At 38.9% G+C, this 22,683-nt stretch overlaps 1 protein-coding gene across 8 annotated transcripts in view; it reads left to right on the top strand.

Moving 5' to 3' along the window:
- Positions 1 to 21,902, top strand: part of LOC309607182 (uncharacterized protein) — a gene marked incomplete at its 5' end in the record, with an annotated part of 32,811 nt that extends 10,909 nt beyond the window's left edge. For 4 of the 8 annotated variants that reach the window (XR_014232300.1, XR_014232301.1, XR_014232302.1 and 1 more), the window contains one exon: positions 12,804 to 21,902. Coding sequence is in view for 3 of the 8 variants with exons in the window: in XM_082345459.1 (XP_082201585.1) it covers positions 2,114 to 2,251 (138 nt within the window). The other 4 variants (XM_082345459.1, XR_014232299.1, XM_082345460.1 and 1 more) reach the window with 4 other exon arrangements.
- Between the last annotated feature and the right edge of the window lie 781 nt (positions 21,903 to 22,683).

Below are 22,683 nucleotides of genomic sequence, written 5' to 3'. Positions count from 1 at the left end.
CTTAGCCATTCTCATACTTTTCATTTTGGCATAATGTTTCCATAGAATATCATGGGAATTCCAATGCCAGAAAAAGGACCAAATATGATAATGGATTGCTCTAAGAGGAACCTAAGGAGATAGGATGCTAAAGCATATTCAGTTGACTCCGCATCTAAGACGTGACCTGAGATGGGTACCAGGAGATGAGTTAGGTTCCCAGTCCCAACACCGTCTCCCAGTGCATCAGCAAGAAAGAAAAAGTGTTGATGAATCCAAGTGGATGTGGAATAATGGGGAGAGGGTGGTCTGTTACTTAATTGTGGTCTAGAAATATCACTTACGCAACTACTAGACCTGGAAGGATCCTTACAGAATCTAGTTCTTTTTTTTTTTTTTTTTTTTTTTTTTTTTTCATTTTATAGACAGGAATCTCCGCCAAAGAGTTGCAGGAAATTGGCAGAGTTTATACAACTGGTTGATGGCAGATTCAGTACTGGAACCCAAGACATCTATTTCTCAGTTCAATGTTTGTTCTGCTTTAGCACCCACAGAAGGTGGACATTTCTGTGATAAGCAAGATCCAATTCTAGAAGACCTTTCTCATAGTAATCTTCACTCTTGGGTTTTTATAAAGCAAGATGATGGAATCTCTGACTGGTCTATGAATGTTTGGGAAACTGGTAGATATTCTTTATAGCTAAGGTTTCAAGCTTAACTATATTTGTTAATTTCTGTTCTAAACCCCTGTGGATTGTGTCTAGATTATATAGCTATCACACAATCTGGCACAGCTGGGATCCTCCTGTCATGAAATAGCAGGGAAGATTGGTACATAGGGATTAAAAAGCATTGGCAAAAGAGAACAGGGAGTCTTATGCAATAACTTCCTACCCTGAGCCTTTCTAGTTGAAGAATTTCTCCTAGCCTCGATTCAAGAGAAGGGTGGGTGGGAACGAAAGGGGATTTTTATCTTTTTAGTGAAAGAAAGGGTACAAAAACACTTAAGAACTGCTCAGTTTGATAAAATCTTGATTTGCTTAGTTTAAGTTTCTACAAGACTGATTATATTCTTGTTCAAATGACCTATACATTCATAGATAATTTTTCCAGTGGGTACATATGTTTACTAATAAAAACTATTCTCAATCAGCTATTTAAGAAATGTTATTTTTTCCTGTTTTTTTTTTTTTTTTTTTAAGAAAGTTAATCGGTAAGCTTCATAGCTACTTTAGCAATAAGGTCTCCTAACTTTGGCAGTTCTGTTCAGCATTTTGATTTGTTGTTTCTGCTTGTGATTTCATCAATGTTCTTCTCTATTTTTGTGGTGGAGAAATTTTTACCTGTTGTGTTTAAACATGGCATTCTTTGCTTTGAGAATCAATTTGACCATTTTGACTCCTCTGGCTAATTTTACTATCTCCATTGTCTAGTTACAGATTTGTGGGTGGGGGTGGGTAGAATTAAGTGAATTCTTTGGAGGAGAGCAGTAATGAAGGCACACATTAGGTTATTTCATTCCTGTGATCCAAATTTGATTATCTAGCTAATATCACTAGGGACATTTGCAGCTTTAATAATTACATCTCAAGGCCTAAAGAAAAAAAAAAGAAGAAGAAAAATTACATTTACTACACGTTCACATGCAGCCTTTCAGAGAGTTACCATCTGAAAGCCTGTTTGGCTGCTTTAAGAAAATAGATTGATATCAAGATTCTGCTTTAAGAGTTCAAACTCAGTTGACTCTTTGTTCTTTAAAAAAAAAAAAAAAAAAGCTAGATTTCAACAACTGTTTTGTGTAGAAGGGTTTAGCATTGCTTATCTGAAAGAGTAAAAAATCTAAGCTATTGATTTTACCTTTCCTTTTGGAGGACAGTTTTAGGATTTCTTTTTCCCCTAGAAAGTTTTGAGGCTGTGATTCATGTTAAAAGTGCCCTGTTCCATTATATACCAACACAGCTTTGAAGCTGTCTCTGCTTCTAGGTCAAGGGCTCTCCCTGTGGCCAGATGCCAGTTTTATCCTTGGACTCTCATGATCCTCAGAAATAAATCAACTTTCCAGTAAAATCCTGTGACAGCTCTGTTTTACATAAAAGTACGCAGCCTGGGGATGTGATACTGTTTTGTGTTTTAGATGGAGAAGAAGGCAAAGAAAACATCCATTATCAATGAGAGACAATTCCAAGTGGAGCCATTTTTACGGAAATCAGAGGGCAGCTGGGTCGGGGGCGGGGCGTCGGTACCACATTCATTCTCCCTGCAGCATCTCTAACCCAAAAGCTTATTATTTGTGCAGAAACAAAAATACAAATGACTGTAAAGTGTTCTAATCCACATGTGGCATGGGTCAATACAGTCCATGAGTTGAAAAAGTGCTGAGTAGGTCAGCTCTCTTAGGTCAGTATTTCTTCCTTGCGGCAAGAAAAGAAAAAAATGAACGAATTACTGCTACGCATACCAACGCAGATGAATCTCACAATATTGGAAAATAAAAGAGGCTACACACAAAATAAGGTATGCTGTATCGTTCCATTTCTATAAATTTCAAAACCACACAAGAGTAATCTATTGTGTTAGAACTAAATATATAGTTTACCTTTGATGAGGAGGGAAAGGATTGTGCCAGAAGGGGGCATGAAGATGGCTTCTAGGGTGCCAGAAAATTCTATTTCTTGACCTGGGTGGTGGATACAGAGGTGGGTTCTCTTTGTGATAATCCATTAAGCCATACATCTGTGATCTGTGCCTTTTTTCTGTAAGAATGATTTACTTCAATTTAAAAGTTTAAAAATAATATCCCTATTGGGAAAGACAAATTTAAGAAATATTAGAAAAGCATTTTGCCTAATTAAACCAATGGATATTTATTACAGAGAAAAATAGAAAATTCAGATGAGCTAGAGAAAAATATGCGCAAAACTTCAGTGTAGGGCAATGGGGACACTCCTACACTGTTATAGGAAGTGTTCATTGCTACTGCAGTGTTTGGTTAACTCTCTGGCATTATCTATTAAAGATATGCATATCTGGTAACCCAGATTCCCACTCCTGGGTATATATCCAATAGAAATATGTGCATGTGAGCACCAAAAGAATAGCAACTCTATTCATGATAGCCCCAAACCGAAAACAAGCCAAACTGTCCATCAGCAGTACAGTGGATAAAGTGTGGAATATCTAACCTTGGAATACCATACAGCATTGAAAATGAATGAACCACAATACCCTTAGCATGGATGAAACTTAGAAACCTAATGTTAAAAGACCGAAAGCTAATGTTCAAAGATAGAGATTAAAAAATCATTATGTTCCCATTTACTTAAAGTTCAAAAAACAGGAAAAGATAAATACATATAAGCATCAATATACACTTAGGTGGTAAAACTAAAGAAAAGAAAAAAAAAGAGGTTATTATAAAAGTAAGGGCAGCGGGGAGAGAGTGGGTTGTGAGTGGGAAGGGGCAGATGGAGGGCCCCTGGGCCATATTCTGTGTATTGATCTGAGTAGTGGTTAAGCGAGGGTTCACTTAATAAAAATTTATTAAATTATACTTTTATATACCATGCACTTTCCCTAACATGTGTCATATTTCACAATAAAAAGGGTATAAAAATCGCATGAAATCCAATTACTCAGAGATAGTTATCACTTTAACACCTTGATATGTATATTCCCAGACCTTCTTTAATGCAATATATACATCTTATCCACATTGCTTTGTAGCCTTTAATTTTTTTTCTTTAATAATAGGATCTCCCAGAAGAAACTCTTTGGGTTTTTTGTTTTTTGTTTTTTCAATTCCCGTTTAAGTTTAACTAAAAGTAAATATCATACAAGCTTTATGCCCCTCTGGAAGGCTAAAGCCATGGGGTGGCTTTCAGGAAATTAGGTGGCTTTAACCTAAGCTACAGTGATTCATAAACCAATCTGCAGGATTTTGCCATAGCTCATGGGAGACTTTTCCTTCTCTGTTAACAATGCTGCTGCTTCAAAAGAGAAAAGCCTCTCTCCACCTCTTCAGTGCTATCTTTTCAAAAGGAAAGGCCAGGCAATGAGGGGAAAGGCTAGTAGGGGAGTGGTCCGGAGGCTTGGCGGGAGGAGGGGGTCACCCTAAAATGTATTCTATTACTCGTCATGCTGCGCCTGGCCTAGGAAACATTATAAAGTATTGAAATCGATCAAAAAATGATCAGGGTGCTTTTTTAAAAACCAGAAAGTAGTTCTTTTGCTTTTCTTGCCCTGGGGGCAGTAAAGTTTTCTTCCCTCTGCCTGGAACATGCTGCCCTTCCCCCTCGCCCTATCAGCAAGCATCCTCCACTGTTTTTACCTTTTAAATCATCTGCATATTTCATCCTCTTCATCATGACATGGTTGAAGAAACCTTCTATGACCATCCAAGCCTGGGCGGTGACCCCACGAGAGCCCCATGGCACCCTGGACTTACCACATCACAGCACTGGTCACACCTTATTTTGAAAGTGCCTATTTTCTTGTCCACAAATACTCTGCTAATCTGTAAGCTTCATGCATGCAAGGACAGTGTCTGTTTCACCATCGTGACTCCAGTCTCTAGTACATATTGGCACCCAATAAATATAGTCATTGAATGGATGAAAAACAGTTGTGAAATGAGATGTGGCGTGGGGAGAGGAGTTGTGATTTAAACTATGCTTTCCCAACTCACTTATTTCACCTGTTGGAACACAAATGGCTTCAAAGAGTCCAGTCAAACCAACACAAGATGGTTCAAAACTCTAAAATCTACAACTGCTTAATTTCAAATACTTACTAGTAATAGCAGTTTGCATTTGTATCTTGTTTAATATCTCATTAAGCAGTTTCACATATTTCATACAATTCCAACAACAAATCCTCCGAGTTGAACTGGGGGAGCTATTAATATCACCGCTTTATAGATCAGAAAACTTCTGAGAGGGTTTAAGTAACTAGCCTCACATTATATGATTATTTTTTAGTGTAAGCCAGGAACTGGCGACCCCTTAGGGCTGCAAGTGGAAACACATTCAGTGTATACCACATACGGATATATATATATATCTATATTTTGTATAGATATATTTTTAGGGAGTAGGGACATAAAATAAATATGTGACACCATTCTGATTTTTTATCTTTCAGAAGATATTTCCCTTTTTTCAAAGCATTTATTTTTTAAGGTTTATTTTTTTTAATCACAAAACTAGCACATATTTGGTGTAGGAAAAAAGCACAAATAAGAAAATCAAAATCACTTATGATCACATTAAATAGAATATCTATTGTTACACCTTTTTTTTTTAATTTTTAATTTATTATTTATTTATTATTTTTATTTTTGGCTGTGTTGGGTCTTCGTTTCTGTGTGAGGGCTTTCTCCAGTTGTGGCGAGTGGGGGCCACTCTTCATCGCGGTGCGTGGGCCTCTCACTATCGCGGCCTCTCTTGTTGCGGAGCAGAGGCTCCAGACGCTCAGGCTCAGTAGTTGTGGCTCACGGGCCCAGTTGCTCCGCGGCATGTGGGATCTTCCCAGACCAGGGCTCAAACCCGTGTCCCCTGCATTGGCAGGCAGATTCTCAACCACTGCGCCACCAGGGAAGCCCTGTTACACCATTTTAATAACTCTGACTACATATTAAGTCTTGAGCTTTTCTAGAGTGAGAACTCCCCTCCCACAGTCTACTCTTTTTCTTTTTTCCCCACTCTATTCTTTTTTTTTCTTTTTTTAACATCTTTATTGGAGTACAATTGCTTTAAAATGTTGTGTTGGGTTTTGCTGTATAACAAAGTGAATCAGCTATATGTAGACATATATCCCCATATCCCCTACGTCTTACATCTCCTTCCCACCCTCCCTATCCCACCCCTCTAGGTGGTCACAAAGCACCGAGCTGATCTCCCTGTGCTATGCAGCTGCTTCCCACTAGCTATCTATTTTACATTTGGTAGTGTATATATGTCCATGCCACTCTCCTCGTCCCAGCTTACCCTTCCCACTCCCCGTGTCCTCAAATCCATTCTCTACGTCTGCATCTTTATTCCTGTCCTGCCCCTAGGTTCTTCAGAACCTTTTTTTTTTTTTTTTTTAGATGCCATATATATGTGTTAGCATACGGTATTTGTTTTTCTCCTTCTGACTTACTTCACTCTGTATGACAGACTCTAGGTCCATCCACCTCACTACAAATAACTCAATTTCATTTCTTTCTATGACTGAGTAATATTCCATTGTATATGTGTGCCACATCTTCTTTATCCATTCAACTGTTGATGGACACTTAGGTTGCTTCCATGTCCTGAATATAGAGCTGCAATGAATATTGTGGTACATGACTCTTTTTGAATTATGGTTTTCTCAGGGTATATGCCCAGTAGTGGGATTGCTGGGTCGTATGGTAGTTCTATTTTTAGTTTTTTAAGGAACTTCCATACTGTTCTCCATAGTGGCTGCATCAAATTACATTCCCAACAACAGTGCAAGAAGGTTCCCTTTTCTCTACACCCTCTCCAGCATTTACTGTTTCTAGAGTTTTTGATGATGGCCATCTTACTGGTATGAGGTGATACCTCATTGTAGTTTTGATTTGCATTTCTCTAATGATTAGTGATGTTGAGCATACTTTCATGTGTTTGTTGGCAATCTGTATATCTTCTCTGGAGAAATGTCTATTTAGGTCTTCTGCCCATTTGAGGATCGGGTTGTTTGTTTTTTAGATATTGAGCTGCATGAGCTGCTTGTAAATTTTGGAGATTAATCCTTTATCAGTTGCTTCATTTACAAATATTTTCTCCCATTCTGAGGGTTGTCTTTTCGTCTTGTTTATGGTTTCCTTTGCTGTGCAAAAGCTTTTAAGTTTCATTAGGTCCCATTTGTTTATCTTTGTTTTTATTTCCATTTCTCTAGGAGGTGGGTCAAAAAGGATCTTGCTGTGATTTATGTCATAGAGTGTTCTGCCTATGTTTCCTCTAAGAGTTTTATAGTGTCTGGCCTTACATTTAGGTCTTTAATCCATTTTGAGTTTATTTTTGTGTATGGTGTTAGGGAGTGTTCTAATTTCATTCTTTTACATGCAGCTGTCCAGTTTTCCCAGCACCACTTATTGAAGAGGCTGTCTTTTCTCCATTGTATATTCTTGCCACCTTTATCAAAAATAAGGTAACCATATGTGCATGGGTTTCTCTCTGGGCTTTCTATCCTGTTCCATTGATCTATATTTCTGTTTTTGTGCCAGTACCATACTGTCTTGATTACTGTAGCTTTGTAGTGTAGTCTGAAGTCAGGAAGCCTGATTCCTCCGGCTCCGTTTTTCTTTCTCAAGATTGCTTTGGCTATTCGGGGTCTTTTGTGTTTCCATACAAATTGTAAAATTTTTTGTTCTAGTTCTGTGAAAGATGCCATTGGTAGTTTGATAGGGATTGCACTGAATCTGTAGATTGCTTTGGGTAGTATAGTCATTTTCACAATGTTGATTCTTCCAATCCAAGAACATGGTATATCTCTCCATCTGTTTGTATCACCTTTAATTTCTTTCATCAGTGTCTTACAGTTTTCTGCATACAGGTCTTTGGTCTCCTTAGGTAGGTTTATTCCTAGGTATTTTATTCTTTTGGTTGCAATGGTAAATGAGAGTGTTTCCTTAATTTCTCTTTCAGATTTGTCATCATTAGTGTATAGGAATGCAAGAGATTTCTGTGCATTAATTTTGTATCCTGCTACTTTACCAAATTCATTGGTTAGCTCTAGTAGTTTTATGGTAGCATCTTTAGCATTCTCTGTGTAGAGTATCATGTCATCTGCAAACAGTTACAGCTTTACTTCTTTTCCAGTTTGGATTCATCTTATTTCTTTTTCTTCTCTGATTGCTGTGGCTATAACTTCCGAAACTATGTTGAATAATAGTGGTGAGAGTGGACAACCTTGTCTTGTTCCTGGTCTTAGAGGAAATGGTTTCAGTTTTTCACCATTGAGAACGATGTTGGCTGTGGGTTTGTCGTATATGGTCTTTATTATGTTGAGTTAAGTTCCCTCTTTGCCTACTTTCTGGAGGGTTTTTATCATAAATGGGTGTTGAATTTTGTCGAAAGCTTTTTCTGCATCTATTGAGATGATCATATGGTTTTTCTCCTTCAATTTGTTAATATGGTTTACCACACTGATTGATTTGCGTTTATTGAAGAATCCTTGCATTCCTGGGATAAACCCCACTTGATCATGGTCTATGATCCTTTTAATGTGCTGTTAGAGTCTGTTTGCTAGTATTTTGTTGAGGATTTTTGCATCTATGTTCATCAGTGATATTGGCCTGTAGTTTTCTTTCTTTTCCCCACTCTATTCTTTATCTTCAAATTTTTCTGAGCTATTCTTGGCCATTTGCTCTTTTATTTGAATTTAAGAATTAGGTTTTACTAAAACTCTGTTGGGATTTTTATTGGATTTGCATTCTTTTTATAGATTAATTTGAGTAGAATTGAAGATTTTACTATATTGGTTCCTCTCTTTCACAAACACAGTATATTTCTCCATTAATTTATGTCTATTTTAATGTCTTTTTTTAAATATGGAAAGCTTCAGAAATTTGTGCGTCATTTTTGCACAGGGGCTGTGATCATCTTCTCTGCACTGTTCCAACTTTAGTATATGCGTTGTCAAAGCGAGCATTTAGAAGAAATTTCTTAACTGTTGGATTATATTAGGAGGGAAAGGTCACATATTCTTCATGCTCTTTATGAGACTGAAAAAGAGATTAATCTGGACTAATTATTTCTATCAAACATAAAAGCATTTAGTTGTGTGCTGACAATGGGGAAAATGTTTCTGGCTTTTGCTATTTTGCCCCTTCTAGTATCTAAACAGGAACTCTTTTTCTGTTGATGGTCTTGACAGAGAAGTGCAGCAGGACAAAGGGGTTGGGAAGACGGGGAAAAGAAAAGGAAAAGAAGATGGCCAGATATGACTAGGAAGAGGGCTGGGGAGGAGGGACGGCTGATTGGGCAGGTGAAATGGGTGGAGACCAGTAGGGGTGGTGGGGGGAGCACATGACAGCAAGTGTGGATTCTCTGAGTTTTGCTTTTCTAGAAAACCAGCAGCATCACTTGGGATCTTATTAGAAATTCAGAATATTGGCCCCATTCAGATTCACCCAATCAGAATCTTCATTTTAACAAGATCCCCAGGTAATTCTTATGCACATTACAGTTCCAGAAGCTCTTAGTCGCCCCCAACCAGTCTGAGCCAGTCCTGATTGGTGTCATCAGCCTTAGACCTATTAATAGACAAAACTGGTTTGGTTGCCTGGAGACCTGGAAATCTGGTTCCTCCTGTAGATGCTGAGTCTCAGAGTTCTCTTACCACTTTGGCCAAAGCCTTGGGACTCCAGTTGGCCTCAGTTTCTCTGCTACGCATGCCAGTTCTCAGCAGGGATTGGATCCTGGCCCTAGACCCCAGCTTCCTCAGCTCGGGTCCTCGTGCTTTGCCAAATTCTTGCTCTGCCCATTCCTCTGGGAAGCAGGATGTGCTTTTCTACTCCCTTCTCAGCTTCTGCTGGGGACCTGCTGTGACTGGACCAATCACCTGGAACTGAGCCTGATTTTGACTATTGTCACCAGGACTTCTTCCAGAACTGCTGGCAGAGAGGATGCACTCAGATCTCCTAATAGTCTGGCTCAATCTGTGTTAGTCATGCCCTTTGACCGCTGCACACTGGTCTGCCTTACTGCCTCCTGGGGATGGGCCAGCTTCTGAAGACAAACGCTCTGTCCCCTCTGTCACACTGGATCTTGGCTTCTTCCCCCTTCCCATGGCCTGAGCTGATGTGGTCCCAACCTGCCTTGCACACAAATGTCTCCTACAAAAGAGAAGGAGGCCAGCAGAGAATGAGGGAAGCAGGCCTCAGCCCCTTCTCTCTCTTAACTTCTGTAACACTGGGACTTCATGGCACTGCTTGTGTGTAGACCTTGAGATTCCAAGCATTGCCCTTGGAGCCCTTCAGGTAAAAGATATCCTAAAAGTCCTTGACGACTACTGACTACAAACAGGCCCAGTGGTTTTGCATAACTGGTACTTTTCGGTCCTTTTTCCAAGGTGGAGAAAAATCTCTGTGGCCTGACTTACTTTATCAAAACAGGCCAATCCATATAGAAGCTCAATAATTTCTCTGGTTACCATATAACCATTTCACTTTGACTGATGGTGTTATACGTCCTGCCATGCTCAATTTATGGTGGAACATTATACAAACTCTATCACATCTGCTACCGTGTTTTAAGCCAGCACAAAATGGTATGACATTCACAACAATCAGGTTGGCCGTCAGTTATAGAGGCCAATTTTTATATAAACATTACTCTCCACTAATTAATAGACCACTGACTATATCTTTTAGACTGTTGCATCATTTCTATTCCGAAGAACTATTCTTAAAAGAATAGATTAAAAAAAGAAAAAAGAAGAAGAAGACGAAAAAGAAGAAAGAAAACAAAAAAGTGTGGCAGCGCCCACAGGAACTAAGTAATGGTGTGGGTGTTGTTTCCGTTATTTACATACGTAACACTTTCATAAGAATCCAAATGTCTTACAAAAGAAAATACAAATTGCAGTAAAGAGGTGATAACACAGTAAGACACAGAGAAAACAATTACCCAAAGGAAGATTTAAATTTGGCACCAATCGTCTGCAGCGAAAGAATGGATAAGTATCCACTGACTCTGTTTGTACATACAAAGGTAGGCACGTGGTGGCATTTGCCACAGTCAGAAAAGAAGTTCCATGTAAAGTAGAAGGAAAAGTAGTAATTAAAAATGTCTCAAATCGTTTTGAATAAGAAATACATGCTATTTAATGAAGTCACTCCAAGTTTCCAAAGTTGCATGACAATCCTCATTGAATGAGCAGAGATGGGTAAATATATGATTTTCCAAAAAGCAGTCTTGGCCAAGCAAAATCAAAGGTCCAGGGAGAAGTTACTCAAGATTAGCAAGAGATATGGATAGGAAATAGACCTATTCATTGCACTTTTCTGAAGGTCCAGATTTTCTCAGGATAGACTTTATTGATAAATTATGAAGAAACTGTATTTGAAGTTAGTATAAAAACCCCAATTTTGATGGATAACATGAAAACTCTCCTTTAGTTGCTTTCAGTTTTATGCCTGATGTTATGTCATTATTTGAACAGGGTTCCAACAAACCATTCAAACTTTTGGAAAAGTGGAAACCTGATACCAGGGGAAAATACTCTCAGGAAAACTGTCTAAAATGTTGCAGAGGCTTAAAAAGTGATGAGTATATAGAACAACACATCATTACCAGTGCTATGATAACTTTAGTATGTGCAGTTATGGTCAAACCACTCAAAATTACAATGTCATTTGTCTTCTTTGTATCTCTTTTGTTTTTACAAGTCACATGGCAAAATCAACAAATACTACATCATCCCTCTGAGGATTCAGCTGTGGAAAAAGCATCTGCTAGCTCATCTCTAGGGTAGCTATTATTAGCTTGCTTTGATTCTCTCATACGATACATACCCATGCTTATTAAGCTGTTTGTTTGCCTCCTTTGTCATATTCCTCTATGATTATGACTACCGCTATGCAGTGTACTCCAGTGCAACCCAGAGGTACCCATTTCCATAGGCCTTTCCAAAATTGATGTAATCTCCCTAGTTTTAAAAACATTATTTGGGGGGGGAAAAAAAAACATGCAACATCATATTTGCACTGATATTAAGCCTTTCTATAGAAAATATCCAGTACCTGTACTGGGTTGTATAGTGTTACCCCCGTCCCCCCCCCCCCAGATCCATGATCACTCAGAACCTGCGAATATGACCTTATTTGGAAATAGGGTCTTTGCAGATGTAGTCAAATTAAGATGATGTCATATTGGATTAGGGTGGGCCCTAAATCCAATGACTGGTGTTCTTATAAGAAAGTCCTACAGAGACATGGATGTACAGGAAGATCATCAAATGAAGACGGAGAAACTGGAGTGATGCAGCTGTAAGCCAAAGATTGCCAGTAACCATCAGAAGCTAGGAGAGAGGCTCAGTACAGATTCTAATCTCAGAGCCTTTGGGGGGATGTAGCCTTGCTGACACTTTGATTTTGGACTTCTAGCCTCTAGAACTGTCAGATATAAATTTCACTTGTTTAAACCACCCAGTGTACGGTATTTTGTTGTGGCAGCCCTAGGAATCTCCAGATTATGCAAGTAAGTACTTTAAATTACATAAAGACTTGCTATTAACTTTCCCTTAGATGATGAAACTAGGGGAGGAAAAGGCTACTTGTCACGGTGACATGGCAAGTGTAGACCAAAGATGGGATTAGAAACTGGTCATTCTGGCATCACAAGGCAGGTAGAACTGTAAAAGAATGAAAGTTTCAGGTAAACCACTAAGACACTGATTTCACATTTTAAAGTGAGGTATAAGACCTCCATTTTGCAAAATTTGCAACACAGGTTGTCAAAATCTGATTACATGGCTTTTCAACCCTTTACGTATAATAAATACAAAGCACATTAAAAATGAAAACTAGAGATTCGAGGTGAGGGTTGTTTTGTATAGAGTAGTCTGTGTGCTGGGTGTCCTCCCCCCAGCCAACCTTTCTAAATCTCTGGGGGCAAATAAAATGTGAGTGGTTCCGTTGAATCAGATGTGGGCCACTCACAAGAGAAAGCAGACATGGGGTTATCTTGCATCCTTTCTAAGAGGGTCATTTGGATGGATAACCAGATGAACAAAAATATGGAGCTGGTACCAGATTCCTGGGGTCCCAGGAAAGAGTAAGTGATCAGCCATATTAAGATGTATCCATTCATCTGCAGGGAAATCCAGGTGAGAGAAGCCCTACCCTGGAGCATCTCCAGAAAACTCATACAAACCAACAAGAGAGGCAACTTGGTATATCTGTCAAGGCCAGAGAACTCTGATACTAGCTCTTCACACCACCACCAGGCAAAGAACTCTGATACTAGCTCTTCACACCCCTACCAGGCAAGTAAGAACTTTCTTGCTCCCCTCTCCTCATCTTCCTCCCAGTATTCTAACTGCAGAGAAGTGTGCAGTCACCTTCTGAGAACTGCAAGGGGCAGGGATCAGAAAAGAAAGGGCACATGGGTTGCTCTCCTAACCCAGTTGTAGCTCTTTGTAGGAGGCTGAGATGGGGATGGGAGAAACCTGTTGACGTTTTTACTGTGATATGAATCCAGACACGTTAATTACTGACCAAAGGATATACTGCCTGGAAGTGACTAGAAGAATGAAAATTTGATCTAAATTTCACCCAAAAGCAGAGAAAGTGCTAACTCTGTGGAATAAATTTGAAGTGTTGCTTTATGATTGATTACATCCTATGAGTCACACTTGTTCAATGTAACAGTTACATAACCATTTCTAAATGCAATTGAATGGAGTTCTTATAGAACCTTCTGTAGTGTTTTCCCCTACGAAGTCACTGTGTTTCTGTCTGAAATTTGGAAAATTATATGTCAAATTGTCCTCACAGAGAATTCTGTCCTTTTTACTCTATTGTTTATCAGCACTTATGAAATTTCTAAACTGAAAAGCATTATATGCTTGGTACAGATTAGGTGCTCAATAAATGTTGAATTAATAAAAGAAATGAATGGGTAGTGAAGAGAAACCCTGATTGCCTGGGTTCTTTATAAACCCAGGCTATCCTCAGATTTCTTTACGGTAGAGTAAGAAATATCCCAGGTTGGTGATTTCTGAGACATTCCAACCAGACACTTATGGTCTCCTTACATGGAATTATAAAACATTAGCATTAGAAGGAAACTTAGGAGGTGATTTAGCCCAACCCTTTCATTTTACAGATGAAGGCCCAAAGAAGCGAAATAATTTGATTAAGGTCACCTTTTTCTATAGTATCAGTGCTAGGCCTGGAGACTCTGACAGCTGACTCATTGATAGTGACATTCCTTGGTTTCTGGGCTTCTTGCTAGCTTGGCTTTGGTGGAGTGATAGCTTATGTGTTCTCTTGTTAGTTTTTTCATCAATAAAAACAGAAGTTGCACCTAAGAAGCAAACATGAAACATCTACTTGTGCTCAGAATTGCACCTGTACTTGGAATAGAGTGAGGAGTTAGGACCAGCTACTGCCCTCAAGGAGCTTATAGCCAAGTGGGGGAGACCGACAAGTAAAACACAACTATAACGAAGTGGGCTAAGTGCTATGAAAGAAAGAATCACAGTGAGCTACTTAGATAAAGCACCTCATCCAGCCTAAGGGTCATGGAGGGCTTGTTAGAGGAGGTGACATCTGAGTTGAGTCCCGAGAATGAGGAAATGTTAATAATCATGGTGTGTCTAGCAAACCCTAAGTATTGTACTATGGAGGTATCACTGAGTACAAGGGGGTGGGAAGAGAGACGGGTCAGATAGATAAGCAGGAGCCCAAACATGGAGGGATTTCCATGCTATAGTAAGATGTGTAGACTTTATAGAAAGTCTATCAAAAATGACTGAAGTATTTTTTGCAGGGGACTTATGAGGCCTGATTTCTGCCTCAGATATAACAGTCCAGCTACAGAATGGGGAACAGCTTTGAGTGGGATAATGTAGGCAGAGAGTCCAGCTGGGAAACTATTGAAATAATCTAGGTAAGAAAAAATGGCAGTAGAGATGGAAAAGGCAAAAGAATTTAAGAGCAATGTGCTATGGACTGACTTGTGTACCCCTCTTCCCCTAAAGCCCAATGTGATGGTATTTGGAGATGGGGACTTTGGGAGATAATTAGGTTTAGATGAGGTCATGAGGGTGCCCCCCTCCATGATGGGATTAGTGCCCTTATAAGAAGAAACACCAGAAAGCTTGCATTCTCTCTTCACCATGTGAGGGCAAATTAAGAAGGCAGTCCTCTACAAGCCTGGAAGAGAGTCCTCACCAGAAACTGAACATGCTTTGATTTTGGACTTCTAACCTTCAGAACTGTGGGAAAATAAATTTCTGTGTTTAAGCTAGCCGGTCTGTGGTATTTTGTTATGGCAGCCCAAGCTGAGTAATACACAAAGGAAGTTGAATGAAGGATGCGGTGATGTATTAGATGTAGGGAATAAGGATAGTGAGGTGCCAAGGGTCGGATGAGTGTCCAGACTTACTGTGTAAAGAGAGAAGCCTAAGAAAGGGAACACTGGCAGAGAAAGGGGAAACTTGGTAGAGACCAAAGAGAGTAGCCAGAGAGATTAAGGGAAAACAGAAGAGGCCAAGAGAAGGGAGGTTTTTTTTTTAAAAAAAAGATAATGTTCAATTGTGCAAATATTATAAAGATGTCAAGTAAGGTAAGGTTGAAAGGTATCCGCTGGCTTCAGTGATAAATGCCTTTGGAGACATTGGCAAGAATTGTTTCAACATTGTGAGGGCAGATATGATACCACAGTTGATTGAGGAGAGAACGAGATGTCAGGAAGTATAGACAGCTAGTATAGAAAGCACATTTAAGAATGCTTGCTTTGAAATGGGGAAGAGAAGTGGATAGGTAATGAGAAGGGAAGGAAGCAAGGGGGATTATTTTAATGATATAAGATAAGCTTTTTAGGAGGGATGACGTTGAGGACATACTAGAAGAGAGGCAATAATTGATGAGCAAGGTTACTGAGTGTGCAGGCCATGATGGGCTACATAGCTCAGATGCCGAGACTGGCTTTAGAAGGAGGGGCTTCATCCTCCATCATGGGAGAGAAGTAAGAATGAATGCAGATGTGTGCAAGATTGTAGGTGCAGAGTCAGTCCTACCTGATGGCTTCCATTTTCTTCATGAGGTAGCAGGTGAGAGTGAGGTAGGTGGTGAGATGTTAGGAAAGGGGATGGAGGAGGTGGCTTCAGTTACTTGTGTGAGGAATGGGAGAGAGAAACAGAGGGCTGACGATAAACACAGTAGGCATGGCTGGCAGCATGGGGGCAATTGGAAATTTTATACCATGGAATTTTGGTGCACCAATTCCCTCCACTGTGCAATTTTTCTTCTTCATACTTAGCTGCCTAAACATAGAAGGAGGCCGAGAATTAGGCTGTTACAAAGTTTGGGTTTTGCCAGTGAATGAGAATGAAGGACAATGGGAAGGAAGTTGAGGAGGTCAAGGAAATAAAAAGTTAGGAGCTCAGAGGATTTCTACTTCTAGGGATATGGAGTAGACATATTTTCCCCATTCTTCCTGCTACATATAAGTAAAAAATCCTGGATGTTATATACAAAACAAATGTAGAAAGACTGAAAGGTGAAGCAAAGAAAGCAGACCAGCTAGGAATCTTGAGAGTGGGGAGATGACACAGTGGTGAGTTCCCTGGGTTTTCCTTTCGCCTCATATATTGCAGACTCAGAGTGGAAGAAGGTGGCAATCCACAAACACAGACAAAAAGGGCCCCAACAAAGGTCTGCTTTCTCTAAGGACAGGAAAAAGGCAGTCTAGAAAGATAGAAAACTTTTAGACAATAAGAGCTTTACCAGCATCAAACATTACAGAAAAAAAACCGACCCCACCTTCACCAGCAAAGGCTGAATTGGGGGCCTAGACTTCCACAATCACCAGGCTGTAACAAGACATCCTAACCCCTTTGCTGGAATTTCATCCTTGCTGGGTGGTAGTTCCTCCTCCTGACACCCCTACTCTCTAGCTCCGGTATTAGTTGAGACCAGATAGGGAGCACAGACTAATACTCTCACCCTGAAGTAACAAGGCATTCTTCCCTCTCTCCACTGGGGTGGTGTCAGAGAACGCCTAGGAGTAATGAAGAGCATCCTCCCTTGACTGTCAACAGAGGCCAAGTGGGACCTGAACTTCTACCCTCACCTGGCAGTAATGAAGCAGTGTCTACCGCTCCATCCCCAGCAAGAGCAGTGTCAGAGGAAGCCAGCTAAAACAGAAGGTTGAAATAAGATCCAAAGTCTCAAAACATATATCCCAAATATCCAGGTTTCAATAAAAATTACTTGTCATACCAACTGTATTAGGTCCCTAGGACTGCCATAACAAAGAATCACAAATTCGATAGCTTAAACAACAGAAATTTATTCACTCACAGTTCTGGAAGCTAGAAGCCAGAAATCAGGATGTCAGCAAGAACATGTTCCCTCTGAAGTCTCCAGCGAAGAATCCTTCCTTGCCCTTTTCTAGTTTCTGATGGCCCCTTCCATTCCTTGTAGCTGCATCACTTCAATCTCTGCCTCTCTCATCACATGGCTATTTTCCTTATGTGTGTGTCTGTGTGTTCTCTTCTTATAAGGACACTAGTCATTGAATTTAGGGCCCACCCTAATACACTATGACCTCACCTTAACTAATTACATCTGCAAAGACCCTATTTCCACATAAGGTTACATTCTGAGGTTCCAGGTGAAAATGAATTTATGGGGAACATTATTCAACCCACTACACCGTCATGCCAAGAACCAGGACGGTCTCAAACTGAATGAAAGAAAACAATCAAAAGATGGCAACAGCTACGTGGGAGATACGTTAGAATTATTTGACAAAGATTTTAAAGCATGATAAAAATGCTTATATGAGAAATTACAAAAACACATTAAAAAAAGAAAATCTCAGCAAACAAAAAGAAGATATAGGAAGAAACAAATGGAAATTTTAGAAGAGAAAGATATAATAACCAAAGCAAAAGACTCAGTAGATGAGCTGAAGAGTAGAGAGGGCAGAGGAAAGAATCAGTAAACTGGAAGATAGAATAGAAATTACCAATCTAAATAACAGAAAGAAAACATGCTGAAATAAAAAATGAACAGAGCCTCAGGGACCTGTTCTATATAATAAAAGGTTTAACATCCATGTCATCAGAATGTCTCTGGAAAGACAGGAGAGGAGAGGGAGGACTGAAGAAAGTACTACCAAAAATAATGGCTGAAAACTTCCCAAGTTTGATAAAAGATATAAACCTATAGATTCAAAAAGCTAAGCGAATCCCAAACAGGATAAATCCAAAGTAATCCACCCTAAGGCACATGATAGTCAAACTCCTAAAAACAAAAGACGAAGAAAAAAATCTTGAAAAACAGCAAAAGAGAAACACCATACCTATAGGGGAAAAACAATTCAAATGACAGTGGATTTCTCATCAGAAATCATGTATCACAATATTTTTAAGTGCCAAAAGAAAAAATCCTATATCCAGGAGAAGTATCCTTCAGGCATGAAGGTGAAATCAAGACACTCTCAGATGAAGGAAAACTAAAAGAATTTGTCACCAGCAGACCAATCCTGAAAGAATGGCTAAAGGAAGTTCTCTAAACATCAGGAAGAAAGAGCGAGCCAGTAAGCAAAAATATGGGTAAATATAATAGATTTTCCTTCTACTCTTGAGTTTTCTGAATTATGTTTGATCGGAGAAGCAAAAGTTATAATATTGTCTGGTTCTAAATATGTGTAGAGGAAATAAAATTTTATATATATATTTTTTTAACTTTTATTATATATGTTATAAATATTTCTTCCCAACTTGTTCTATATAGATATATATTTGTTCTTGTTGTTGTTTTTTTATCTTTCCGCTGCGCTGCACGGCACGTGGGATCTTAGTTCCCCAACCAGGGATCGAACTGACGCCCCCTGCAGTGGCAGCGCAGAGTCATAACCACTGGACCACCAGGGAAGTGCCAGAAAATTATATTTTTAAAGGGGGAGAGTAAAGGGATGTAAAGGGAGGTAAGGTTTCTATACTTTACTTGGAACTGGCAAAATGATGACACCAATAGACTGTAATAAGTTATGTATATATAGCATAATACCTAGAACAACCACTTAAAAAGCTATACAGCAAGCTTCAAAAACACTATAAGTAAATCAAAATGGAATTCTAAAATAACCAACAGGAAGGCAGAAAAAAGAAAACAAGGGCTTCCCTGGTGGCACAGTGGTTGAGAATCTGTCTGCCAGTGCAGGGGACACGGGTTCGAGCCCTGGTCTGGGAAGATCCCATATGCCGCAGAGCAACTAGGCCCGTGAGCCACAATTACTGAGCCTGCGCGTCTGGAGCCTGTGCTCCGCAACAAGAGAGGCCGCGATAATGAGAGGCCCGCGCACCGCGATGAAGAGTGGCCCCCCACTTACCACAACTAGAGAAAGCCCTCGCACAGAAACAAAGACCCAACACAGCCATAAATAATAAATAAATAATTTTTTTTAAAAAAGTACAGGAATTTAAACAAAAACTCCTAAAGAAACTCAACATTTAAAAAAAAAAAAGAAATAAAGAGAACAAATAGAAAACAAAAATGAAATGGCAGACTTAAGTCTGAATATATCAATAATTACATTAAATGTAAATGGTCTAAATAGAGATTGGAAGAGAGGATCTTTTTAAATGACCTGATTATATGCTGTCTATGAGATAAGTTCACTTCAAACATAACTCTAGGCGGGTTGAAAGTAAAGTGAGCAGAAAAGATATATCATGGAAATGTTAATCAAAAGAAAGCAGGGATGGTATATTAACATCGGATAATGCATACTTTAGAACACAGAAAACTACCAGAGACAGAGAGGGACATTATATAGGAATCCAAAATGTCTATGTACCAAGCAAAATTGGGTATAAACGAAAAGATATTTAGACTTATCCACAATTATATTTGGAGACTTCAAACCCTTTTCTCAACAACTGGTAAAACAGGCAGGCAGAAAATCAGCAAGGATATATAAGAACTCAACAATACCATCAAATAATAAGATCTAACTAGCATTTACTGAACACTGCATCCAACAACGATAGAATACACATTCTTTTCAAGTGTCCATTGAATGCATGTCAACATAAACCATATCCTGGGCCATGAAAAAAAAAAAACCTTCAGCAAGTTTAAAAGAATTGAAATCATACAGTATATGTTCTTTAACCACAGTGGAATTAAACTAGAACTTGATAATTGAAAGATAATCGAAAAAAATCTCCCAGCATTTGCAAACTAAACATCATAGTTCTAAATAATTCAAGGGCCAAAGAAAAAATCTCAAGAGAAATTAATACATCAAACTGAATGAAAATTAAAATTCAGGATAGCAAAATTGTGGATGCTGTTAAAAGTAGGGCTGAGAGGGACATTTGTAGCACCAAAGGCATACATTAGAAAAGGGGCAAAGTCCTAAATCAATAATCTAAGATCCCACCACAATAACGTAGAAAAAGAGGAGCAAATAAACCCAAAGCAAGCAGAAGAAAGGAAACAATGAGGACGAGAGCAGAAATCAATGAAAATGAAAACAGGAAAGACAATAGAGAAAATCAATGACACAAACCCTGGCTCTTCAAAAAGATCGATAAAATTGACAGACTTCTACCAAGACTGACAAAGAAAAAGAAGACACAAATGACCAATATCAGGAATGAAATAAAAGATATCACTACAAACATCAAAAAGATAATAAGGGAATACTATAAAAAAAAACTTACATAAATTTGACAACACAGATGAAATGGACCAATTCTTCAAAAGCACAAGCTACAACGACTCACCAAATATGAAACAGATAATTTCCTTTTCCATTAAGGAAACTGAATTTGTAATTTTTAAAAATTCCTCCAAAAGAGATCTCCTAGCCCAGAGGGTTTTACTGGAATAATTCTGCAAAACATTTAAGGAAGAGTTAATACCAATTCTACACAATCTCTTAGAGGAAAAGAAAAGGAGAGATCACTTGCAGCTCATTTTATGAAGCTAATATTATCCTCATACCAAACAAAGATGGTACAAAGTAAGAAAACTGCAGACCAATATTTCTTGTGAATAATGACACAAAAATATTTAACAAAATATTAGCAAATAGAATTCAACAGTATAGACAAAGAATTATACACCATAGCTAAGTAGAGTTTAGTCCAGGGATGCAAGTCTTATTCAATGAATATTTGGGAATTAATCAATATAATCCACTGTATCAGTAGGCCAGAAAACCTAGAGATAGATGCACACACTTGCCCAATTGAGTTTTTACAGTGGTACAAAAGTGAGTCAGTGGAGGAAAGATGAAGAAGGAGAAGGAATAAAAGGAAGAAGAAGAAGGGGAGGAGGAGAAAGGAGAGGAGAAGACCGAGACTCCAGGGTTAAGAAACTGGAATGTTGGTAAGTGCCAAGAGCAGAAAAGTGCAAGGTTTCTGCAAGACTTTGGAAAGGATGCTTAACTACTTGATGAATTATTTTTCTCACTCCAAACAGTTGGATTGGATTCACTGGCACTTTGGTGAAGCTGTCCTGAGAAGCCACTTCTCTTTTCCATTTTTTCTTGCTGCCCCACAACTAAAGAACATAAAGTAGTTTTATTGTTTTATTTACAAACAGGGTTAAGTCAACTGGGAAAATCAGGGGTGGGGAGTCAATCTGGGCCGTCCAAATGTGGAGTGGTTCCTGGGTCAATATCCACCATGGAGGCCGCCTCTTCTATCATTTTCCTGCCCCTTGGTAATGGATCCTTGATTTCTTGGGGTAGCCTCACCTGCTGTTCCTGAGCCCTTTTATGAGGGTAGATGGATCCTGGAGAGTGGGGGATGTCATAGGGGCTGGGGCCCCCTCAGTTTGTGTAAACCTGAGTTCTGATCACATGCATGATTTCCTTCTGTATCTCGGGGTCCTGAGTATTAACGCTGGCATCGCCTACCTAACCATCCTCATATGCAAAGAAGAACTGTGTGCACACATGTTTGGACACAGGGCACACCCAGATGTTCCATGCTTCTGGAGGTCCTTAGATGTAATCACTTCACTAAGTGCTATACAGTTTAGATTCCAACTCTGCAGGAACCTCCATGACTTTTACAATAAATAGTGCTAGAATGGCTGGACATTTATAGACAAATAAATTGAACCTTGACCTTACACAATAATTAACTCAAAATGAAAATACAATATAACCAAATAAAACAGAAACCTATATACTTTCAGAAAAAACAAAAACAAAAACAAACAGGAGAATATCTTTGGAATCCAGGGCTAGACAAATAACTCTTAGACTTGATGCCAAAGTATGACTCATAAAAGGAAAAACTGATAAATTAGACTTCATCAAAATTTAAAAGTTTGGAAAGACCCTGTTAGAAGGATAAAAAAACATGATACAGACTTGTGAGAAAATATTTGCAAACCACATATCCAGCAAAGGACTCGTATCTAGAATATATAAAGAACTTGGAAAACTCAACAGTAAAAATAACAAATAATCCAATTAGAAAATGGGTAAAGACATTTCATCAAAGAGGCCATACAGATGGCAAATAAGCACATGAAAAATATGTTCAACATCATTAGCCATTAGGCAAATGCAAATAAAAGCCATGAGATATCACTACACATCAGAATGACTAAAATAAAAAATAGTGACACCACCAAATGCTGGTGAAGACGTAGAGAAATTGGATCACTCCTACATTTGGTAACCCCAAATAGTGCAGCCATGCTGGAAAAGTTTGCAGTTGCTTTAAAAAATAAATGTGCAACTACCGTATGACCCAGACACTGCGCACTTCAGCATTCATTCCAGAGAAATGAAAACTTATGCGCACACCAAACTCTGTCCATGAATGTTTATAATAACTTTATTTGCAATAGCCAAAACCTGGAAACAACTTGACTGTCCTTGAATGGGTGAATGGTTAAACAAACCACACTACATCCGTATCATGGAATACTGCTCAGCAATAATAAGAACAAACTATTGATATAGGCAGTGACCTGGATGAATGTCCAAA

The sequence above is a fragment of the Balaenoptera borealis genome (genome assembly GCF_965194805.1).
Source record: "Balaenoptera borealis genome assembly, chromosome: 12".
In the NCBI taxonomy this organism is placed as follows: Eukaryota; Metazoa; Chordata; class Mammalia; order Artiodactyla; family Balaenopteridae; genus Balaenoptera; species Balaenoptera borealis.
This window is presented reverse-complemented; position numbering and strand designations above follow the sequence as displayed.